At 40.1% G+C, this 22871-nt stretch overlaps 1 protein-coding gene across 3 annotated transcripts in view; it reads left to right on the top strand.

The window, feature by feature from the left end:
* F13A1 (coagulation factor XIII A chain) overlaps positions 1–22871 on the top strand; it is a 97964-nt gene that overhangs the window by 66798 nt on the left and 8295 nt on the right. For all 3 annotated transcript variants that reach the window (XM_065753412.1, XM_065753413.1, XM_065753414.1), the window contains 8 exons: positions 4103–4210; positions 5457–5631; positions 9221–9359; positions 15851–15954; positions 16729–16817; positions 18035–18188; positions 18754–19041; positions 22417–22577. In XM_065753412.1, the coding sequence (XP_065609484.1) occupies positions 4103–4210; positions 5457–5631; positions 9221–9359; positions 15851–15954; positions 16729–16817; positions 18035–18188; positions 18754–19041; positions 22417–22577 (1218 nt within the window). The remainder of the gene's footprint in view (positions 1–4102; positions 4211–5456; positions 5632–9220; positions 9360–15850; positions 15955–16728; positions 16818–18034; positions 18189–18753; positions 19042–22416; positions 22578–22871) is intronic.

Here is a 22871-nt window from a genome sequence, read left to right as displayed (position 1 = left end):
TTTATTTGGTTTTGCTAGGAAGCAGCTCTGTTTGGGAGGTTAGAGCTGTTCCACATCCCATTGTTGTGTGCTTTTCCTTTTGGTGTTGTCTGCCCCTGGAGAGCCTGATTTCCACCCTGGGCTGTGGTGCACCTTTTTTTGCCCGTGTGGCAGCTTAGTGTGGTAAGTACATCAAAACCAAGAATTGTCCCAGAGTCCATCATTATTTTTGTAAGGGTGAAGCAGACATCTTATAATCAAACAAAGCATAGAAATATTCTTCTGAAGAACGTTTGTTCCTGATGTTGCCCTACCAATTCTCAGCCATTAACTTGCGTATTTTCCTCATTTTTAGCAATCTTGTATGCTAAAACTAGGAATATTGCTGTGAGCAAACAAATGCATTAGCAGCAGATATACCCTATGTTATGGGTGTATCATGCATTAATGTTGTGTATATGTATCATATATAGCCCTTTACAACATTGTTAGTAAAAAGCATAAGGCCATATACAGTCACAGAGCTGTAAGGCACACAGTCTTACACAAAAATACACATAGACTTGTGCATGGTAATATTCATGGACCAAAAATTTCTTTGAACGGTGACAGCAGAAAGCCTTAACTGAGGTTGTAAATTATAAAGGAACATGCAGTTCAAAACTGGATTATTAGTGGGAGATAATTCTCACAGCTGCCCTCTTTAATGAGCAGCATGAACTCGAGAGGAGGAAAGGCAAGAAAAATGGACCCAGGAAGAAAATGCAACAGACCACTTGAAAGATGGCTGTAAAGAATGAGGATGGAAGTGTTCCTTGTAACATGACCGTGATTCCTTTCTTTTAAGGTTGTGCAAATTGCCAGTCACTCAGAAAAGCCCGAGGAAGACTGAGGAGAAATTTGGCTGTGGAAAAAAATCTAGGCACATAGGAACTCTGCAGCTGAGAAATATTGGAAGCTGGCTACTATACTGATCTTTTAACACTCCTTTTCCTTTTCTTTCCTTCCCTCCCCCTCTCCCTCTCCTCTTTCTCTTTTCTTTTTTCTTCTCTTTTCTTTTCAAAAGTAAAGTAAAGCAAAGCAAAGCAGATGGGCATAGTGCTCTTGTTGTCATATTGTCATGTTGAGCTTATTCATATCCACATGACCCCACAGCACAAACAATATTTTATGGCATGTACATTTCTTACAGTCAGACCACAGACAATGTGAAACCACATCTGCATGTAATCAACTATGGGAAACAGACCTAATTCCACCAGTGTGAAAGGTGAAACAGCCCCTCTTACTTGGATTTAGTTGGTTTGAAGTTTTTATATTGAAGCAAGTCAGCATGAAATGCACACTGAAGGCCAGTCTCACTTAAATGCATTGCTCTATAGTGCAATGCAAACCAACATGCAGGCAGAACCTCTTTTCCTGTGTTTTCCCATGCCTTGTCTTCCTTCCACAGTCTTTTCCAGGTGGCTGTGCCAAATTTCCTTTGTCCTGAATTTGGATTGTTCCCATTTCAGCTTATGTCAAGCAAACAATGCCAGTGCCTGGCCTACATCTGCTTCTAATCTGTCCTGGCTGCCTACCTGTCTTGTCTGCTGTTTCGTTTGATATTTCAAGGGTACTCAACCTTGTGTGCATTACATGTCTGTTCTGCTTCCTTCTAGATATTATTTTCATGCCAAGCTTGAGAGCAGAAAACTATTTTAGTTTGCTTTAGTGTTTTTAAGGAGTAAAGGGAGGCAAAACTTGCTTTAGCCCATGTTATGGTGCTTTGAATCCTTGGCTGCTGCATTAGAGTAAGGCAGCTAGACTTTACAGCCTGTCCTGTGTCCCTCCTCCTATTAATGCAATTAATTCATGGTCATTTATATCATTTTGTAAATGCCAAGGTGAAAGACAACAACTCTGACAGTAATTTCTTTCCTCTTTATTCTTCCTGTATATGCTGGCAAGATTGACACTGTCTCATAAACTGTGGATAAGAGAGATTTAATTTGCAAGCTAAACTTCTTATTGATTTAACTCAGCTCTTAGACACTGCTGATGACTTGAAGAACAGAAAGCTCTTTTTGATCCTGGTGGGAGTGATAAATCACTGGACCAGTACAAAGGAAGAGTAAACCTGAAGAAGGAAAGGGCCACTATTACAGCCCAGAATTTACAGTCTGTTCTTCTTGGGAAGATGGGTCTCCACAGCTTTGCCATTCACTTGACATTGCTTACAGCACATATCACTGGAGCAGAGTGGAGACCATAAGTGTACAACTATTCAGCTTCCTGGAAATTATACAATACTAGAAGTAGGACATCTGGAGCCACTGTCTTGCTTCCTTGCTTTCCTGAATACTATGAATTTGTTTTTGCTCAAGATTATGAAGTGCTGCATACTAGCAGACTTCCAGAGAAAGTAATGGTGGTGTTCATGGCAGAGCTGAGAATTATGAGAGGTGTACTGCCTTGGAGGATGCTTGCTCAGCTTGTTTAGCTTGAAGAAATGAAAGCTCCAGGGTGTCCTAATTGGTGCCTTTAGTACCTAAGGAAAGATTATAAACATGCCCGGAGAAGCTGTGGGTGCCCCATCCCTGGAGGAATTCAAGGCCAGGTTGGATGGGGACCTGGGCAGCCTGAGCTACTGGGTGGCAGCCCTGCCCATGGCAGGATTTGGGACTGGGTGGCCTTTAAGGTCCCCTCCAACCTACGCCATTCTATGATTCTGTTAATAGGATACATACTGTAGCAGTTTGCTGAGTAATGAGGGACAGACAACCCAAAAAGAAAACATTGGACACGAAGAGGCTGGGAGGGATGAAACACAGAGGTACTTCCTTTATGCTTATGCCAGAGCTCAGCTGGTGCCTATAAGGGAGAGGTCAAAGTGGGCATGGACTCTCTAAGGACATTACTCTCAAACTTTCCATCTTTTTTGCAGCACTGACAGCAGTCTTGATTCTTCAAGGCTTCCTCCTCAGCTCTCTGGCCTCATCTTTTCTCTTCCTCTGCCTCTCTCTGGCTGCCAGGACAGCAGCTTGGCCTGGGCAATTGTTTGCCTTCTGCAGGATGCAAAACTCAGATCACCCTCATCTGCTGAGGAGCCTTAAACCAGGCTGGAGATGGTTTCAAAATCAATACAGCTCTAGTTGCAGTTGGGCACAAGAGCAAAAATCTTGTTAGCATGAACCACATCTCTAAGGATGCAAATTAAGGACATAAAGCTGAATATGGCAAGGGGACGAGCCGAGTGGAGTTTCTGTTACAGCTTTGAATGCTAATATAATACTGTGTTTTCAGTGAAATTGGAAGACTTTTTTTTATTAATATATGTTTCCTTGTCCCCTACTATTTTCCAGGGGACAGAGATATTTTCCTTTGCTATGCAGTTTCTCCTGAGGAAAATGAAATACATCACAGGGCAAGTTCTGTGACAAATGGTTTCTGGTCTATTTAGGCACCTCTGCCCTCAATTCATTCCTGTGCTTGTTCATGCTGGATCGAAGAAACTGTACCTTTCCACTCTATTTTTGAAGACTACTACTTTAGGTCACTTGGTATTTTTTATGCCTAAGTTTCACAGACCAGGATTAATCTTTTAAAATAATTTTTGGCTTGTTAATTTTAAACATTTTACTATTTTAGTTTAAAATTTAGATGTCTTCATATTATCTGTGGTAAATCATTTATTGGTCAACTTCTCAGCATTGTGCTGAATGTATCAGAGAAGTTCTGAAATTAACAGGTCTGGAATCTGTGAAGGACATGAAGTCCTTAGCAAGCAGACTAGCCTATTGTAGTTATTATTATAATACCTTCCTATTATATACATGTTACCACTTAAATTTTTATGTCCTGTCAGAGAGGCTATGTTGTCATTTTAACCTTCTGGAAACCAGCCTGAGATTGAATTGGAAATGACTCTCTCTTTTCCCTTAAAGCGTCTCACATTTTTTTTACTATACATGGACAATTATTCTAGAAGAAAACTTGTATTTTTAAACACAGAACTTTGACCTGACCAACTGATTTTGAAGCTGATCAGCTATTATAACAACAGTGAAAAATAAATTTGCCTTTCCTTTTCATAATAAAGTGTGACTTAACTTGCCCTCTATTTCTCTTTCTTTTTGTCTAGTTTGAAGAAAACATTCTGGATGCTTGCCTTTTCCTGATGGACAAGGCAGAACTGGAGTTGTCTGGGCGTGGAAACCCTATCAAAATCTGCCGTGTTGCCTCTGCAATGGTATGCAATAGATGCCCAAGATGTATCAGAAGGGACTCTAATCAAATCCAGGCTGGTTTAGTGGCCTCTGTGCTCTCACATCCTCACTGTGGCAGGTGCCAGATCTTTTATCCGTTCTGACCTCTGGGGTCTGGCACTTTATTTCATTCCACTAAAGGTGAAATCTTGATGTCATTTCAGCATCCTGAGAATGGGGCCTCATTGGCATGAAAGCCACTTTTAGATGTTGCAATTTTTCTGAAGCTTCTTAAAGCTCCAAAGCAAATGGAGTTGCCCTCTTCTTCCACTCCTCACAACCAGCAGAGAGCCTAAAGATCAAAATGCTGTCCTGTCCTTGAAGTGCTTCTTTTCCTGGCATGTTTTCCACAACAGTGAGAGATGGGCACAACCCCTTAACCCTTTGGTTATGACTCTGAATATTTATCTCATTCAGTCCTAGGGTTCACGGGAAGTCGATTTTCTAATTATAAAACGGTAGTTAATCCAGCCAAAAGCTTTTAAATGAGAATTGTGATTTATTTAGCTGGCATGTAGCTGTTCCACATTAACATAATTAAAAGGTACAGAGCGAATGAGCTTTTTGCACAGCCTCAACTGGTTTGGTTAAAATTGCAGCTTGGAGATGTATTGCTCGTTAATGCCTATCAGTATAGCCATTAGTCAGCAAAACTCCATGCTTTGTGTAATCTTACCAAGGGAAAACCTGCACAGCAAATTCTTTCTTGTTTTTATGTGTGCTGCACTGAATAAATTAGTTCCCACTCTAAAAATAACAGCGGACTGATTCTTCCCTCTGTCCACTGTAAATTGGGAGTGATTTTATTAAAATATCTGGGCTGGTACAGACAGGAAAAGAGATGGTTAGGAAAGAAGCTGGCTTAACATTTCTGGGGCTTGCTTATGAATTTAAAACTGATCATGTTTATAAAAAATACGTAGCAATGAGCATGTGTAGTGTTAATAAAACATACTAAAGTAGCAACATGAATGCTCTTTGTTTTAATTTCACTATAATTTTTAAGTGCCTAACCTTGATTCAAAATTATTCAGTGATAGTGAATCCACCACAGCCTTTAGCAAGATAGTTCTGTTCACCTCTTACCTTCATGATTAAACATTTCTGTGTTATTTCTAGCCTAAACTTAGCTATATTCAGTCTCTCCTGTCCTATCTTGGTCTGCTGGGTTAAAGAGCTCTTAATTGTTCGTCTTCTGACACCCCTAAAATTCATTTCCTTTGTCTTTAGATCAATTCCAAGGACGATAATGGTGTTTTGGCTGGATCATGGGACAATCTCTATGCTTATGGAGTCCCACCTTCAGCCTGGACAGGAAGTGTGGACATCCTCCTGGAATACTACAGTTCTAAGCAGCCAGTGCGATACGGACAGTGCTGGGTCTTTGCTGGTGTCTTCAACACATGTAAGTAACAGTGAGAAAAGCTCCATGCTGCTATGCAATTCTTCCATAGCAAAATGAGCTTTTAGGTTAAACTAGCTAAAATACTTCCTGGCTCTGTGATGATCAGGAGTAAATGGTAGAGATACTTAAAAATGCATGGCTGAAATAGTCTCAAAAGCTGCACTCCCAGAATGATGCATTAACTATTTGCACAGAAAAAAAAAAAGTATTTATTGAGTGACAGAGACTAAATTTGGAGGAGATAAAGTCTTTTGGTATGTTCTTCATTTCTTTTAGGAAATGTGAGATGATCAGGGGGCTTGTTTAAATCTGCAACATAAGACTATTACTCGAGATGGGGAATTGTGATGGTATCTCTACTCCAGAGAGGCTGAACATTGTACTTGACAAGGGACATTCTTAGCAAGACTAACGTGTACTGTCCCAGCACCTACCTACTGAGCACTTTTAATACTTTCTATGGAATTTTTGAGCACGAACATTGAGGAGAATGTTGACCTGTTTTATGAGTTTTCTGGCATTACAAGGTTATATCTTAATACATTTGATCAAACTAGAACAAATGTACTCCAACGTTGCAGTAAAGGAGACATTTCATGTTTTAAAACCAAGTAGGGAAAGCGACTCTGGATTGGTCTCTTTCTTTTTTTACTGTCTAGCTCTTACTAACAGCATCATCCCAAATGAATACTCTGTGAACACACTAGGATATGACAGAGGTAAAGAAAGACACTGGTGATGTAGAAAATACATTTATACAGCGTGGCCAAGACACTGGGAGCAATGCATGTGTCAAAAGCTCTTTGCTAATATAGAGCCAAACAGTTACTTTTGCTTATGGCACAAGCCAATAGAAGGAGTTGAACAGAAAATAAAAGCAAGTCTGACTTAAACACAGTGACTCCCCTAGAGACACTTGCAGCTCAATGTATTTAAGTGTCAAATTGGAGGGGGCCCAGATCAGCCTAGGACCAAAAGGGATACAGTGGGCATTTTTTGCAAGGTTGGACTCTACCTTGCATTCAGTACTTCTCAGCCACAGCTGAAGGTCGAAGTTTTGCTTCTGGTATTTAAGATGCAAAAAGAAACTTAAGGAAAAACTCCTCGTGAATGCTTTCCCTTTGTCATCTCTCTCAACACTGTTACATGTTGCTCTCTTCAGGAATAGCATAATACTTTTCTTTACAATATACTTCTAACAAAAATGAAGGAGATAAATCATCCATCTTTTGCAACAAACACAGAAGTTAAATAATTAACATGTTACAAGACTGACTTTTCATCCTTGGGCAACCCTAGGTATCTCTGTATTTTCACTTTATTTTTGCCTGTCCCATATACACATATTTCATTCAATGCATAGTTTCCTTCTGTCTGGGTAACAGAATTTTGTAACTCATATTAGTTACCTGGGGTAGTTCAAGAGCCATTAAAAACAGTAGGGACCTCAGAAATAAAGCTCTGGTCTGACCACTTTTCCTTCTGCTGGCACACACTTCTTACAGCTTCAGGGGAGGATTTCGTTTCAGGTTTCTCTGCTGCTCTTTCATATATCTGGAGAAGTTTGTGCTTTGATTTAGGGAGAGTCTGGCAGGTGCTCTATCCTTTGACATATGAAATAGTTCACTTTATTTCTGGTGCCATGGGAATATCAATCCATCCAAAGAACCTGAGAGATGTCTACTTCCTTCTCTGCCTGAGGTTGTATGGTCTGTACTTCATACTCCTCGGTCTCTGCACAACACAGTGAGTTCAGAAGGGCCCTTGTAAACATTTCTTATAGATGCAGTTCATCATAGTGACTTCCACAGGCCACTTTCTCCCTCTACCAGTCCCTCTTCTGTCTATGTCCGTACCCCTATATACAGGTTCTCCCATTTTCCTCCTGCACTGGCCCTGGATCTCTGCTGCACAGTATTTTGCCTGTAGGCCACTGTGAAACTGGAAGTATGGAGCCTACTGTGTTAAATGGAGAGGTATATTTATCAGGGGCAGATTCAGTTTGCTGACTTTAGTCAAACCAGAGACTTGGGACTTCATATTGTGAGGCTTACTGAAGTATAACGTTTGTTGAGCATTATAAAATAAAACATTGTTTAGTGGCTAATATATTGCATAGCCATTTACATATCCAGCTGCTGACCTTTCCAGAGAGAGGACAGCAAAAGGCTAAAGGAACAAGCTGAACTTAAAGTATTGTTTTGAGTTGTATTTTGCATTTTTTTCAGCTGCCAGTGTTTTATCACTGTGACCAGTCCAGCTTTCCAAGGTTACTATTTTGTGAATTCTGAATAGTCATCCATTAAAAATGCTAAAACATTCTGAAAAATGCTCATTAATCTTGAAATTGTCAGACAAATTATTTTCAATGAGCCCTGATGGCTCATGTGGTGGAAACCTGGGAGTGCGCTTGAATTAAGTTTAATCAATAAGTACATATGGTATTGGATGCATTGAGGTAATTTTTCATCCAGTAACTTGAACTGAATGTGCAGTGCTACTCTGTATTGAGAGTCACAGTAGTGACACTAATGAATATACAAAACTAAGCAGCAGCAGAAAGGGTTGTTCAACACTAAGGCACTGAAACTATTTAAGTACAGTTTTTGACCAAAATGTTTTCCTCTTCCAAAAAAGTCCTTTGTTTTCTGAAGAACCATGTTGGCTTCTAAATCAGAAAACAGGGAAGTTGGACAGTTCAGTTTGGACAAAAGTCACAACATTTTATCTGGACAGGTTGAGATGATATGTCACCCTGTGTCTCCACTTCTACCAGTCGGGGTGCACCACAAACACAGATGTCTAACAACTCACTACTGCACTTCAATAAAGCCATAGCTTTCCCACGTGCCCAGCTTCACCTCTGTCAAATGAGGGCAATGGTTGTCAGCTACATTGTGGTGGTTTGAAATTTAGGGGTAGGGAACTTTTTTTTTATCATCCTCTTTAAGATCCTTTATGGGAAGAGACCATTGACTCCAAAGTATTATTGCTTAGAAATCAATACAAATTATGTAATGCATTTTGCTCAGACTCAAACTCTGACATTCCTTTTGCAAATAATACAGTTTTCTCCCTTGTTAGCGATCACCTTCTGCCTTATTCTGTATGTTCTCCAGACCCTGTCTTACAGCATGTTCCAAAACAGGGAATCTCCAAATCAACCAGGAGACATTTTGTCTTCATCCTCATTTTAGTGTAGTCTCTTAATTCTCCTGTCTTACTGATAATAAGTGTCCTAATATATTTTGCATTCTGTGGAACCTCAAAATTATTTTTCTTTATACCACATTTTATCCATTCCATCCAGATTTGCCCTGAAGAGCTGCCATGTGGTGAGTGTGCAAGATTATTGGTAACTGGCCAAATAAGCAGTTGTACCACTGCATATCTTGAATGCTCAGCATTTGAGGACTAAACAAGATGTTTAACATATTACATATATAGGAAGATATGAGAAATCATTTGTGCTGATTTGGCTGAGTTTTCCCATTTTATTCCTACTAGTATTTTCTCTTTACTTACCCTGTTATCTATGAACACAATCCTCATAATTGTCCTTCTCATTACATTTCTCTGTTTGACACAGTTCTCAGGTGCTTGGGGATACCTGCAAGGCTCATTACCAATTATTCTTCTGCCCATGACAACAATGCCAATTTACAGTTGGACTACTTTCTGGATGAAGAAGGGCAGATGGACAACAAATTGACCAAAGACTCTGTCTGGTGAGTTTTCCTGGCAAATGTCTTTAATGTACCAACAATATGTGTAGCAAAAAAAAAAAAAAAACCATGACAAGAAATGAATGTGGTTTATTCATTTCTCTTTTCAATAAAGAACATTGCTAGCTTGCAGAAAACACAATGAACTGATGATAGGATGATGAATATGAAGCGCTTGTCATTTAAAGAGACGAGCTGTAGGAGGTCTATGAGATCACTGTTGTTATTACCACTCAGTAGTGTACATTTCAGTGCACAGAAGGAGAGTTGAAATGTGTTTGTGCTCCTTAGGGCCAGGCTAGTTCCCAGAATGGAAAAAGGTGGTAGATTGGGTGCTTCCATCAGTTTTGAGTCAGGTTCAAAGAGACATCTCAATATCTATGGAAAAACAGCCTTCTTGTTCTGCTTCCACCTAATTCTTGTATTTGTAAGCTATTTATTATGTTTTGTACATGCAGACAGTGTCATAAATGAGTGCTTTCCCAAATAATTCCCGTTTGGTTGAAATAGAAGCAAGCCAAGCTATTGCACATGTTACTGAAATACTATCACCAGATTTATAAAAAGAAACATCCCTGAGAACAAGAAACGAACTACATATTATTTTAGAAAAGACAGTCCTCTACCTTTCTCCTCGAACTCTTGCTGTCTCCTGTCTGACGGGAGAAGTGTAGCACATATTGATTATATGCTCTGTTCAGTAAAAATTATGTGAGGGTTATCGGGCCTCAAGCCTTTCCTCCTCAGAATGAAGCAGTGAATGTGACCTCTGTATATATTGCTGTATTCAGGAGATACTTGTCTTATTCAGTGTTAATATACTTGATTTGTGTCAATGATACCTTCACCTCATCAACATAGCTGCTCATCAGCTTGTTTCATTAACAACTTAATCCCTGGAAGTCTTTATATTAAAACTGTAATAAATCCATTCTGTGGTGGATGAAATGTCTGAACCTGTTGCTGCAACCTCTTCAAGTAATTTCCATTATCTGTTACCAAGATGCAATTTAAGGAAAGCAATTAGGTTCATTTACATCTGAAGCCTGTATCATCACATCAGAGGAAATAGGAGAGACTGTAAGGGACCTCTGGAAGTCATCTAGTCCAGCTCCTTGCTAAAAGCACAGTCAGCTACAGCAGTTTGCTCAGAGCTGTGTCCATCTGGGTTTTGAGTATCTGCAAAGATGAACACTCCACAACCTCTCTTGGCAACCTGTGCCAGTGTTCAAACTCTTTCACAGTAGATATGTTTTCTTATGTCCAGGCAAAATTTCCCATGTTTTAGTTTGTGTCCATTGCCTCTTTTCTTGCCACTGTAGACTACTGTCTGGTTCTGTCTTCCCCTCACCCCCACTTTCTAATCAGGTGCTCATACCCATGGGTAAGATCCCACTGAGCATTCCCATCTCCAGGCCAAACAGTGTCAGCCCTCTCAGCCTCTCCTCATGTACATCTTCTGGTGTATCAGCCATTCTTCATGGCTTTGTATGTCTGCAAACGTGTTCAAGGCATAGCTGGTCACATCATCCAGGCCATTAATGAGGATGTTAAACAGTATTGGACTCCATATTAACCCTTGGGATACACAGCTAGTAACTAACCTCCAGCTGGATTCCGTGCCACTGATCACAACCTTCCAAATCCAGCAGTTCAGACAGTTTTCAGCCCAATTCACTGTCCACTTATCTAGTCCATATTTCAAAAGTGTCTTTATCAGGATGTCACAGGAGGCAGTGTTAAAGTCAAAAGAAAAACAAAAATGAAAAAAACAACCATGCTCTGGTTTCCCTTCGCTCACTCAGTCATTTAGTCACATAAGGCTATCAGATTGGTCAGATATTGCTCCCCCATGCTAAATTCACGCTTACTACAGTCACATTATCCTTAATATGTCTGAAGATGTTTTCCAGAAGAATTTACTCTATCGCCTTCCCAGGGATCAAAGCAAAGCTGCTAAGTTCCCTGGATGTTGCTGCTTCTGTCTTGAAGAGAAAGATCTTATTTGCTTTCTTAAATTCCTCAGGGATCTTCCTCTGTCACCAAGACCTTTCAAAGGCAAATGTGAGTGGCCTCACAGTAACATCAGCCAGCTCCCTCACTGCTTGTATATCCATCCCATCAGGTCCACTGGACTTCTATGTATCCATAGAATTTGTTGGAATATTCCATAACTTGATCCTCCTCTACATATGGTGAAGTTTCATTATGGTAGGCTTCCACACTGGTTGCAGGTGTCTGTTTGTTCTGGAGGGGAAATCTTGTCAGTAATTATGACAAAAAAAAACTAAACATGGAGTACTTCGATCTTTTCTTTGTCTGTTGTCACCTGGTCCCTTGTCTCAGTCAACCCTGGACCAGTATTCTCTTCCTTTTGCTACTGATGTACTTGACTTTCTTACTGCCCTTCACATCTCTTGACATATTCTGCAACCTGCTAAGCTGTACCTGATTCCTGTAGTGGCAAACAGTCACAGAGCTGTAAAGGAACAGTCACAAGATCCAATGACTGGATTCCTCACTGTTCAGACCATACAGACCTAGTTATGGATCACTGCCTTGCTTCAGACTCTTCGCCTTCTTATTTCTTCTTCTACACTTCTCTTGAGCTGATGCATGAATCAGCTCTCATCCCATTTTGGTATTTCCTTGTACTTTCCTATCTTTCCATTTCCCAGCTGTTTCCTATGGCTTCTGAAATCAGTCCTGTATTTTTCCATTCTTTTAGGGCAGGGACAGATCATCTGAAATCATCCTTGAAATCCATACTCAACTTTACAACAGCGGTTCCTCCTGCCCTCCTGCTTTTCTTTGGCTTGATTACTTTTTGAATTGCCTTATTCATCCTTTTTATCCTGATGCATTTATTAGTACATAGTGTACATCACCTTTGGGCATAAGTTAATATATGTTCCATACCTTTTTTATTTCTCCTCTGTGTCCTTTCTCTTCATTACTTTGTAACACTCCATGGTAGCCCGCATACAGACATTATATGGCTTGTGTCTTAACCTTGATTTTATTTTGTAAAGCCTTTTATTACTTTCTTTCTTTCTTTTTCTTTTTTTTTTTTTTTTAAAGAGGACAATCTCAAGGTACTTATAATGATTTTTAAATGTATTTCTCACTTTTATTTATAATCTCTTGCAAAGTGGAAACAAAGCTATTTTTCTTTATTAATATATCATTTCTATTGCCTTGTACTGCTGAAACTGATCTGTCTTCAGGTTTTAAATACCTTCAGACTTAAGGAACACTTGCAGCCCAGATTTTCAGTCCAATCAATCTCTGAGTGTGGGGCTCCCTCTGAATGCTATGTGACATTTATTTATTTTTATTAAAGAGCTTTTTCCCCCTTGAGTTAGGAAACAGCAACAACAACAAAACACGTATACAAAATTACACAGACTTGGCAAAAAGTTATTTTTATAAAACTGGCCGGATTTGGGACCCATCAGTATTGCCTCTGTCCCCTTAGCTTGTTCTCCTTGTCCTTCTTAATGATGATATAAAGACACTTAAAGAATATTGCTCTTGGATGGGAATCAAGACTAGTCCTACTGTGAAGTCCAAGCAGAATGGTGTCAGTACCTCAGCAGAAACTTGCTTGGAGTCACCCAGCCCCATGTGGGTTCATCTGTGTTGTGTGGACCTCGTCTTTCTAAGTCCTCTGCTCTCCTGTTCACTTTTAGCTCCATTTTCTCTCCATGTTATCAGTGTCTCTCTCAAATCTCATGCCCAGGATTATTTGCTAATGAAAGAGCAGCAACTGTCTTCAGCATGTGCCTGCCTCATAAGCAATACCAAGTACCTTTTTTAAGTTGTCTTCCAGGCATAAAGTCCACCTGGTCATCTTTTATTAATTTCCCCATTGCTTTGTTTAGTCTATTCGTAATTATCTCTGTAAATATTTAATGGTCACTACATTGATCTGTATAGCCATTCTTGCTTTCTGCAATGTCTCAGGCTTGCTGTAGAATACAAGAAGTACAGATTCAATTTAAGAAACCGTGACTTCAGAGCCAGCTCCTCAACTGTGCTCACTTCTAGAGCAAATTTCTGCCACATTTTAGAGAGAATGTTCCCCTCATCCTCCTTTCCTTGACGCTCCTGTGCTTTACAAGCAACACATTTCTGTTCATTCACATTCAATATCTTGATGTGGATTTCTTATTTGCGTGTCAGCAGACCTAGGGAAGTTGCTGTCCTAATGTGCTCAACACTACACAAATAAAAAAACAGTGAGAGAAGTCCTGTCTCCTGGAGTGAACAGAGGAAAATAAGATACTGCATTATCTAATTACTGAATTGAAGCAGAGCTGCCATTTTCCCCATTGTTATCCCCACTTTGATTTTATCATCTTTCCCTCCTGCCTGCTTTTCAGATTATTCTTTTTCAGAACACAGAGTCAATGACACATCCAAGTTTGATTTCAGGGTAGGTATTGTCTCTCCCAGCTTTTAAAAACCCTCCTGCCGTGAAGTGCTCCCCCATCCTCGGGTAGCCCTCAGGTGAGCTCTGTTAGCATGATTCAGCATTGACTACACTCAGCACCATCAAAAATTCTCAGAGTGTGCGTCATTTTCCTTGAATAATTCCTTTTTCTGTAGTGGCGCTTCATTAACACTCCTAACTGACAAGTTTTACCCTGATCCAAGCTTTCATTTCCACTTTGAAATGTCTTGTTAGACAAGCCTCAGATCCTTCCAACTCTGCTGTATGGCTGGTTTCACCTATTATTAATGAAATGGTCAGAGATTAACAAACCCCATTCCTGTTGCTAATATCATTGCGTGTGCTAGAGGCTATATCAGCAGCTACACAGATGTAATTTTATTCATTTCTGCTGTAGGATAGGTGTAATTTGAAAGCAAAACTGCCTCATCTCTACTTTTTCTTTCTCTTTTTCCTTTCGGTAATGAAATTCATATGCTTTGCTGGCTTTACTGCGCAACTCCCATCCTAGATGGACTTTCTTCTTTGCTTGTCTTCTCTCTTGAGCACAGGTAATACTGCAGTAATAAAGTCACAAGATCCATCTTGTCTGCTCATATTTGAAACTTTCAGTGCCCATTGGGATGATGCTGTGTTATGAAGCGTGCTCCAAAAGTAGTGCCTCCTATTTTATTATGTTGGCCCAAGACATCAGAGATGAATGTCTGTGGTATGACAGTAGAGGCTGAAGCTTTTCACCAATATTCCATTACATTTTGTTGGTGTGTGACAGATGGCAGCAGAGTAGCAACCTGACAAATTGATGTCTGACATGGAAATACATAGGAAACAAAGGTTTGCAATTTAATTCCTCCATGCAGAAAAAAAATGCACCCATTGACATTCATCAGTGCTTGCTGAATGTTTGTGGAGACCAAAGAGTGGATGTGGGCACAGTGAGGATGTGGGTGGTGTGTTTCTGGAGTGGTGACAATGAAAGACAAGCCAGATTTTGGATGGCCATGTACAACAGTCAATCCACAAAATGAAGAGCTCTTGTTCATTACTGGTGAAAATGCACAGCTAATGGTGATGACTGTGTTGAAAAATGATGGTTTGTAGCTGAGAATTTGCTCTATCAAATAGGGTGATTGTGCTCACTGTATCTTTTGTAGCTTCCATGGAAATAAATAGGAAGCATTACTTTTGAAGCGACCTATCTCCTTTTGCTGCACATCCAACTAAATAAGGGCATTTCAAGCCTGAACACATAGATTAATCATTCTGAGAAATTCATCATCCAGTGTTACTGTCCTCATCCCTAATGCATCACCTGGTCCAAAATGGTCATAAGTGGTTCTCATGGAAAGCTGTACTTTCTTGGATATTTGATCTCCCTCACTGGTGCGAGAGACAAGAAATTACCAATAAGGATAGTCTTACGAAGCCTGTCATTTTCTCAGCTAACATGGAAACCATCTGAGCATACATTTTCAGCCATAAAAAAAAAAAAAAAAAAAAAAGCTACACGCTATATTGTTGAGTTCATCCTGAAATCTCTTCAGTAGAGGCACCAAAGCTTCAGTCTTACTAGTTATAAAGCATACCAAGTTTCAATGGCTTGAAGAAGATTCAAAGCTTGCTTTCATTGGCATATTGAATTGGAGGTGTCTTCCACTGATCGGAAGGATTGCAGCTGTATTATAGCTCCGTTTTTAGGGACATTAGGCTGGAAAGTGTGGGTAATTCTTCATATACCCCAACAGTCTACAAGCACTGGAAACTTTTCTCAGTTATATTTGCAGTCAGAGCACAGTAGAAGAATAAAGAGTCTTCTTCAACTTGCAGGCAAAGATCTATAATGACAGATTGTGGCCTTTAGGTTTTAACAAATAGTCATCAAACCAATAGACTTAAAATCTATTCTTTAAGAAGAGCAGACATTTTCATCCCTAAACTGACAGGAGTTGTTATTGAAGCAATGAGAGGTCACAGATTTGTTGTGGTGTTTCTGCTTCTTTCCAAAAGTTTAGTGTTCTGATCTCATCTCCTTTCTAAGGAACTATCATTGCTGGAATGAAGCTTGGATGACCAGACCTGATCTTCCTGTTGGTTTTGGAGGATGGCAGGCTGTTGATGGTACACCCCAAGAAACTAGTGATGGTAATACTTCTTGAAGTCCTTCTTATCCCTCTTTGCAATGCTTGGGTTGTTTTGTTGTTGGTTTTTTTTGTGGCAAATGATGAGTTGGCTATTGCTAAGCCACTTTCAGCACGTGGACTGTGAAAACCCTCTACATCAGATAACAGCCCTCATTTGTGCTCGGGGCCTTTTCCTTAGTTGTTCCAAACTCTAAAATAAGTCCTTGTTTTAACACTGCTCACGGCATATATCCACAAAGTCCTACATGATGGTGGTCTTGCTTGCCTTGTAAGTAATGTAATTCCGCTGCCAAAAGATGGCTTCCAAATTTTTGAAGAACCTGTACAGGAGCCTGATCAAATGAATTCTCTTTCATGATGTATCAGCCAGTCTCTACAGGCTTTGTTAAACTGCCTGAGAAGGCTGCAGGCGGGAGAGAACACATGAAAAACAACTGTTGTTTCCTCCATGTCTTTAATTTTCCATTTCTGGAAAGATATTTTTTATCAGATTTGCAGTGAGATCTTTCTCAGTTTAGCTGATATTTCCCAAAACTACCATCTGCTTTAACCAAAACCAACTTTAACTGCATTTCAACTTCTTGAGACTTGCAGTGGGTTTCCCAGTGTCACTAAGGTACCAAGCCATTAGGTAGTTTCATGCTTGAGTCTATGTTGTTTAGAGAGCCAGCAAAAGATATTAAGCTTTTAATTTCTTTGTTAGGAGTTCCAGTAAGTTACTGAAAAATTTCAGCAAACGCAGGGTTTATTTCTCTCTTTATTCCTTTCCCCGCAGGTATGTACAGGTGTGGCCCAGCTTCAGTTCAAGCCATCAAACATGGTCATGTTTGCTTCCAGTTTGATGCTCCTTTTGTCTATGCTGAGGTACGTTCCTGAAAAATTTTAGTGCATTGAGTGCTATCAGTGGAACTGTAGCTGAGACAGAAGATAAGGCTCCACTGCAGTTTATTGGTTGAGAAGTTATTTGACATACTCACTGCATCAAAAACTAATCTCTTTATTGTATTTTGGCATGCAAGCCAATAGGTGTAATATGGCTCTAATGAATGACACAGATTTCTCTCATCTCAGCTTACTAACGTAGAAAGTAGAAAAAGCTGTTCAGATCAAATTTCAGTATGTGGTCATCCAGATTCCAGCTATGCTGGCAAATGAGTCACCAGCTCTAGCTACTCATTCTTGTTAGCTATGACCTCCTCCTCAGACTTGCCAGAAAACCTGGTTATGTTAAGGCTTCACTGCTTATTTCAGTCAAAATTAATGCCTCAGTTTTAAAGGCATCATTGCTTACCATGAGAGAATAAGTATATTTTATCTATGAAGCATCACTCTCTAGCATGAATCTTTTGATGCAAGGAATTTGTAATTGTGCTCCTCAAGTCCAAAAGATATCTCTGTAGTCTCTACTCAGGTTTACTCTGGCTGATGTTCTAGAGTTGCATATGGTAAAATGCATATGGTAAAATGCATCTGGTCATTATTGTAGAGTATGTCTAAACAGGACATCTCATTGTAAGTAGTAGGACTTCAAATCAGTGCAGGGAGAGTAGGCTCCCAGTGCAGGCTCTGATTGATGGCAAACAAAATGTGAGCCAACAGTGTGCCCTAGCAGCCCAAAGCACCGACCATCCCTGGGATGCACCAGGCCCAGCATTGCAACCAGACAAATGAAGGGGTTGCCCCACTCTGCTTCATGCTGTGCAGATGCTGTTCCAGCACTGGGTACAGATCTGAGTACCACAGCATAAAGAGGGCATCAAACTGTTAGAGAGCATTCAAACATGGTGAAGAGTCTGGAGGAAAAGGTGTATGAGGAGCGGCTGAGGTGCCTTGTTTTGTTCAGCCCTGAGCAGAGGAGGCTGAGGGGAGACCTCATGGTGGCCTCAAATTTAAATGTTGGATTGTCCTGTGAGGAGCCAGGACTGTGGAGTGAGGAGCTGGACTTGATGATCCTTGTGGGCCCCTACCAACTCAGGATATTCTATGATTCCAGTACATCATTGCTTTGAGAAGAGTCATAATGGCTTCCCTTGCTCTCTCTACTTCCAAATATCTCAATCCTTTCTCATTTGATTTTATAGGTTAATAGTGATATTGTTTACTCAAGAATGGGAAAAAATGGATCTCAAGTGATAGAAAAAATTGACACAAACTCTGTTGGGAAGCTGATTGTGACCAAGGGAGTCGGAAGTGATGAAATGGTAGAGATTACTGAGAACTACAAGTTTCAAGAAGGTAACCTGAAGAAGAGTGGGACCGTACCAACATAGATTTACCTGAATCAGATATTGAATTGTGAATTTCTAGACTTCTGCCATTGAGGTTGCTGCATAGAAAGCTGCCAACATGCCCTCTGGAACTCTCTCATTTCTAGCTCCAGCAGCCTTGCAGATGTCTTGATAGGAGCACAATTTTTGTTTGCTACTAGAAATGCTTCGTTCTGAGTAAGCTGTGGTGAAAAGAAGGGGCCATTATGGAATAACCTGAAGCATACTAAGCTGTTCAAGGCTCTCTATACAGTTGTTTAGATATTTCTTATCCAGGCCTGAGAAGGACAGATGTTTGCACAGAGTAAATCAGTGTAGCTCCATTATTATTAATTAAGCCATATTAACTTGCTTCCGTCTTCAAGACCATCTCAAATGGAAATTATAAAGTTTTAATATTAACTTTACCACATAAATGTTCATCGTCCTTGTCCATCAATTTCAAGTTCCAAAGCATGGAATGTGCACCTTAGTGAATAGGCTAATGCAGTATTCCTGATTCTCTTATTAATTTAATTTTCTTTTATATTTAGGCTCACCAGAAGAAAGACTGGCTCTGGAGACTGCTGTGATGTATGGTGTTAAACAGCAAACTACACCACCCACCACGTATCAACCACAGAAGGATGTTGAGATGGATCTCCAAGTGCAAAAGGCAGTTATTGGCAGTGACTTTAAAGTCACTATTATATTCAAGAATTTAAGCCGCAACTCCTACACTGCTACTACATACCTTTCAGGCAACATAGTGTTTTATACAGGTGTCGTGAAGAATGAATTCAAGAAACATTCTTTCAGTGCAAAACTGGAATCTCTTTCATGTAAGAGTCAAATGGTTGTTTTCAAACATGCTAACCTTATTTCTTTATGCCATTACCTGTCATTAGCATCTCTAACCATGGATAGAACCAATTCTAGTAGTTAGGAGTAGGATATTCTATCCGATATCAGGAAGCCCTGATACCATTGTTATTAAGAGCTGAGGCAGTTTTCTTCAGGCTGTTGCTCCCTGCTTAATGCTGAGCTCATAAGGTTGGAAAGGACCTACAAGATCATCTAGTCCAACCATCCTCCTATCACCATCCCTACCCAACTACTAAATCAAATCCCTAATGAGCTGCATGACTAATTGGTTCCAAGTACAAATCTGACTTTGGAGGATGGAGTGTTTCTGGATTTGTATATTTAAAGTGATCTAAAGTGTATCTATAACTAGACTGTGCTACTATACAGCAGGGGCATTTGTCAGCTGGGCATGCACCCTGAAGGTAGGTGAGTTATCTTTCCCTGCGTAGTGCTTGCTTATTCCAGTGCCTTATGGACTACTGTGGGGAGATCATTCTTCCACCTTTTCATGAGAAAAACTGTTCCACGTGGCCTAGCTCACACAACTGGGGGCAGGAATTTGTGTTTCTTAAAGTAGGGAAGAGGTTCTCACCTGTCTTCTCTGTCCTGGCTCAGGAGGCATTGCAAGTCTTCTCAAAGAGGCCAGGTTTCATTTCAGTGAGAAACCTCTGAGGAATCACGGTTTCTACTGTGTCTTGAAGCAATCCTTGTGCTTTCTTCCTCACTTTATTTTACTATTAGTATATACTAAAACTGCACATTTTGATTTGGAGCTGATTAATCTCCATAAACTAGATATTCTTTTACAAGGATCTGCATGTGAAAGTTATTGAAAATTTTACCTCCAGGCTCCAACAAAGTTCTGACAGCTGTTTTCTATGTCCTCCAAATCATTTGCAAGGACTTTGGAAATGGACTGTCTGGGTTGCACTGAATTATCCCATCAGAACCTATCAAAACACAGTGTAAGATCTGAAATTTCCTTGCATTGGTTATTAAATATTTGATCTGAAATAATGCAAAACTTCTGGAGATTGGGATAGGCACAGTAAAATGATCGATTTCATCTGCTTGGTCACCCCAAATACAGCTTCTATAGTGTTTAAAGATTCACCTTTCTCCTTTGCGCAAGAAGTGAAAGGAATAGGTGATGTTTTAAGCATCACTGATCTTTGTTGTTCATTTTTTCTAAGTTAAGTAAATGATTTCTGAAAAGCTTCTTGAAACTGAAAATGCTCTAAACTGAAATGCTCTAAACTGACCAATGGCGAGTAAGCGCAGACTGGAGAAGTGCACCTGAGAGAACAGAACATGCATTTTCATTTTATTTTGTGCATACAAAAAGTGTGTGTCCCCACCACTGCCTCTGGACAAGGCAACGAGTTTTAAGGTATTACCACTTTTCAACGTGGAAATTAGCTCACCATTAAACTACAGTCACCAAACTGTAGAGCACTTTGTCCAACAACAGGACAGAAATCTCCAACTCTCACAAGTTATGTCTTCTCTGAAGGTACTACGTAAAACTTGAATGTGAATCCTTTTGCCTTCTCCTTGGAAAGGAGTGTAGATGCAGTCAGGAATCATGTCAGAGCAGATGAGCAGTGTGAAGAGAGGCAATGTAATTGTTTGCAGCTGTGTGAGTGCAGTCTGTCAGAGGTGTGATAGTGGGATACCTCCTGAGGCACGCAAGCAGAATTTGTAGGCTTGATTCATGCCAATAAGTATATACGTATCTGGAGGTAATGAAACACTACAGTATAATAAAGAAGCATCAAAAGCGTTCTTTCAGACTGTGATATTAAAAGAATGAAGCAAACTGAGTATTCAAACAGGAAGTGAATGAATGCATGATTTTCAGGGTAATGATTAAAGGAATTGTGTGGGTTGAAAACGTCTTTGAGGATTTGAATAGCTTAAACCTTACAGTGCCTTCAAAGGTGCTCTCTATTCAGTTAAATTTAGTTTTCTTCTTCCTTTTTTTTAATTTTTATTTATTTATTTATTTGAAAGGCTGTAAGGCAGCTTGACTTTGTGTCTCCCTTGGCTTTCCTGGGTGCTGAAAGTGGTACTGGCAACTTACCAGCACAGCCAGTGCTAAGGAAATGGAAGTCTATTATTCTTTCTTTTCCCTGCAGTGATTAAATTTAAGCAGAAAAATTCTTCTCTCCTTCCACTAGAAAGCAAATTCTACTTAGATTGTAACTAATTTATTTATTTACTTACTTATTTATTTACCTTACACAGACGAGAAATACCTTGCCTCATTTATAATTTACGATCTGGAGCATTATGGGAATTTATTTTAAAAGAGATGCCAAGTGAGAGGGAGGTGGGGAGCATATGAAGTAAACTGGAGGCTGGCCTGGTAAATCCAGGTCAGATGGTTACCAAGGAGTAGCTCTGAAAGCAAATTAAGGACCTGGTTTTGATATGAGCAGACCAAAATTGTGAAAAGGGGTGAATGTGTCTACCCAATTGAGTTCGGTTATCTCAGTGTGTACCATATATGTCGCAGATATGATCCAAATGATGAATAGCCATAATAATCATAGTTAACAGATGGGAGATCTTGATATGTTTATTTGGGTCATAATGATTTTTTTTTAAAGGCAAGATCTCCAAATCTATATATTCTTCTTGGTCAGTTAGCAGATCTGCCTCTCTGCATCACATTCTCACACCATTGTTGGTCTGGGAATTGCAGTTCAATATGGTTACATTAATGATTCCCTGCATCTCAACCATCTAGCCCAGGGGGACTTGTTCCTTCCAATAATTATTGTCAGGAAGCATGTGAAGGCTCTCTGGAGGGCATGCTGGTGTCATTTGCTAAATGTTGCGTGCAAGCCGATTACAGGACAAAGGCAGCTATCCAGATATGTCCTGGAGAGCAGGCAGTCTCCCAAATAGCCTTCAAATGCCTAAATAGCAGCTCTGGTGGCATCCTTGGTGGCATCTCTCTGCAGGGAAGAGAGGCAAGAGAAGAGAAAGCATGGGAATAAAGGGGAAAAGCAAAGATTTACAAGGGCAGCACTCAGGACTTGCTTGAACCTTTGTGTCCAACAGCTTCTTCCTGCCAGCATTGCTTCTCACTTATTTTGTGGTAGTGCCTGGGAACCTTCAGTAGTGTCCTGGGCCATTACCTCAAGGAGCTCATAACCTCAATGCAAAGAGAACAAAACATGAGAGGAATTAGTGAGGTAAAGGAATAAAGGTAGTTTGGGCAATAGAAGAAAAGTCATTCTTTGGTGCTGGGCCACCTTTCTTCAAGATATTAATGTAGCTGCCATTGAATGTGATGAGAGATTGCTTCAGATGCATTTTTTCTTTTCTGTTTCTCCCCTCAGCTAGTGCTTTCGATGTCATGATCAAATCAAGCGAGTATCTCAATGACCTGCTGGACCAGGCCTCTTTTCACTTCTTTGTGACAGCACGGATCAATGAAACGGGAAAGATTCTGGCTATGAAGAAGGCAGTGGTCCTGGAAATGCCCACCCTAAGAATCAAGGTATCTCTGGCATGTGAAGGAGATAGGTGATCATCACGGTGTTCAGTGGCATAGTGAGCTGTGTGTGTGTGCATGTTAGACCTCTGGTCTATCATGAACCTTATAAACAGCTACCAATTGGAGTGTATGAAGGTGTATATGTGTGTTATATATTGCTCTGAGCAGCCTACACTCAGGTCTGAGGCTGACAGCATTACCTGTAGTAGAGAGCTAGGGTTATCTCAGTGGAGGAAGGAGAGGAAAAGATGTGAGAAAGCTGGGGAAGCTCGAAGGGTGGAAGAGAGATTACTCACT

The sequence above is a fragment of the Cyrtonyx montezumae genome, unplaced genomic scaffold, assembly GCF_038088225.1.
Source record: "Cyrtonyx montezumae isolate F1298 unplaced genomic scaffold, pur_monq_1.0 scaffold_8, whole genome shotgun sequence".
NCBI classification, from domain to species: domain Eukaryota; kingdom Metazoa; phylum Chordata; class Aves; order Galliformes; family Odontophoridae; genus Cyrtonyx; species Cyrtonyx montezumae.
Note: the sequence above shows the minus strand (reverse complement) of the source record. Positions and strands in the feature narration are given on the sequence as shown.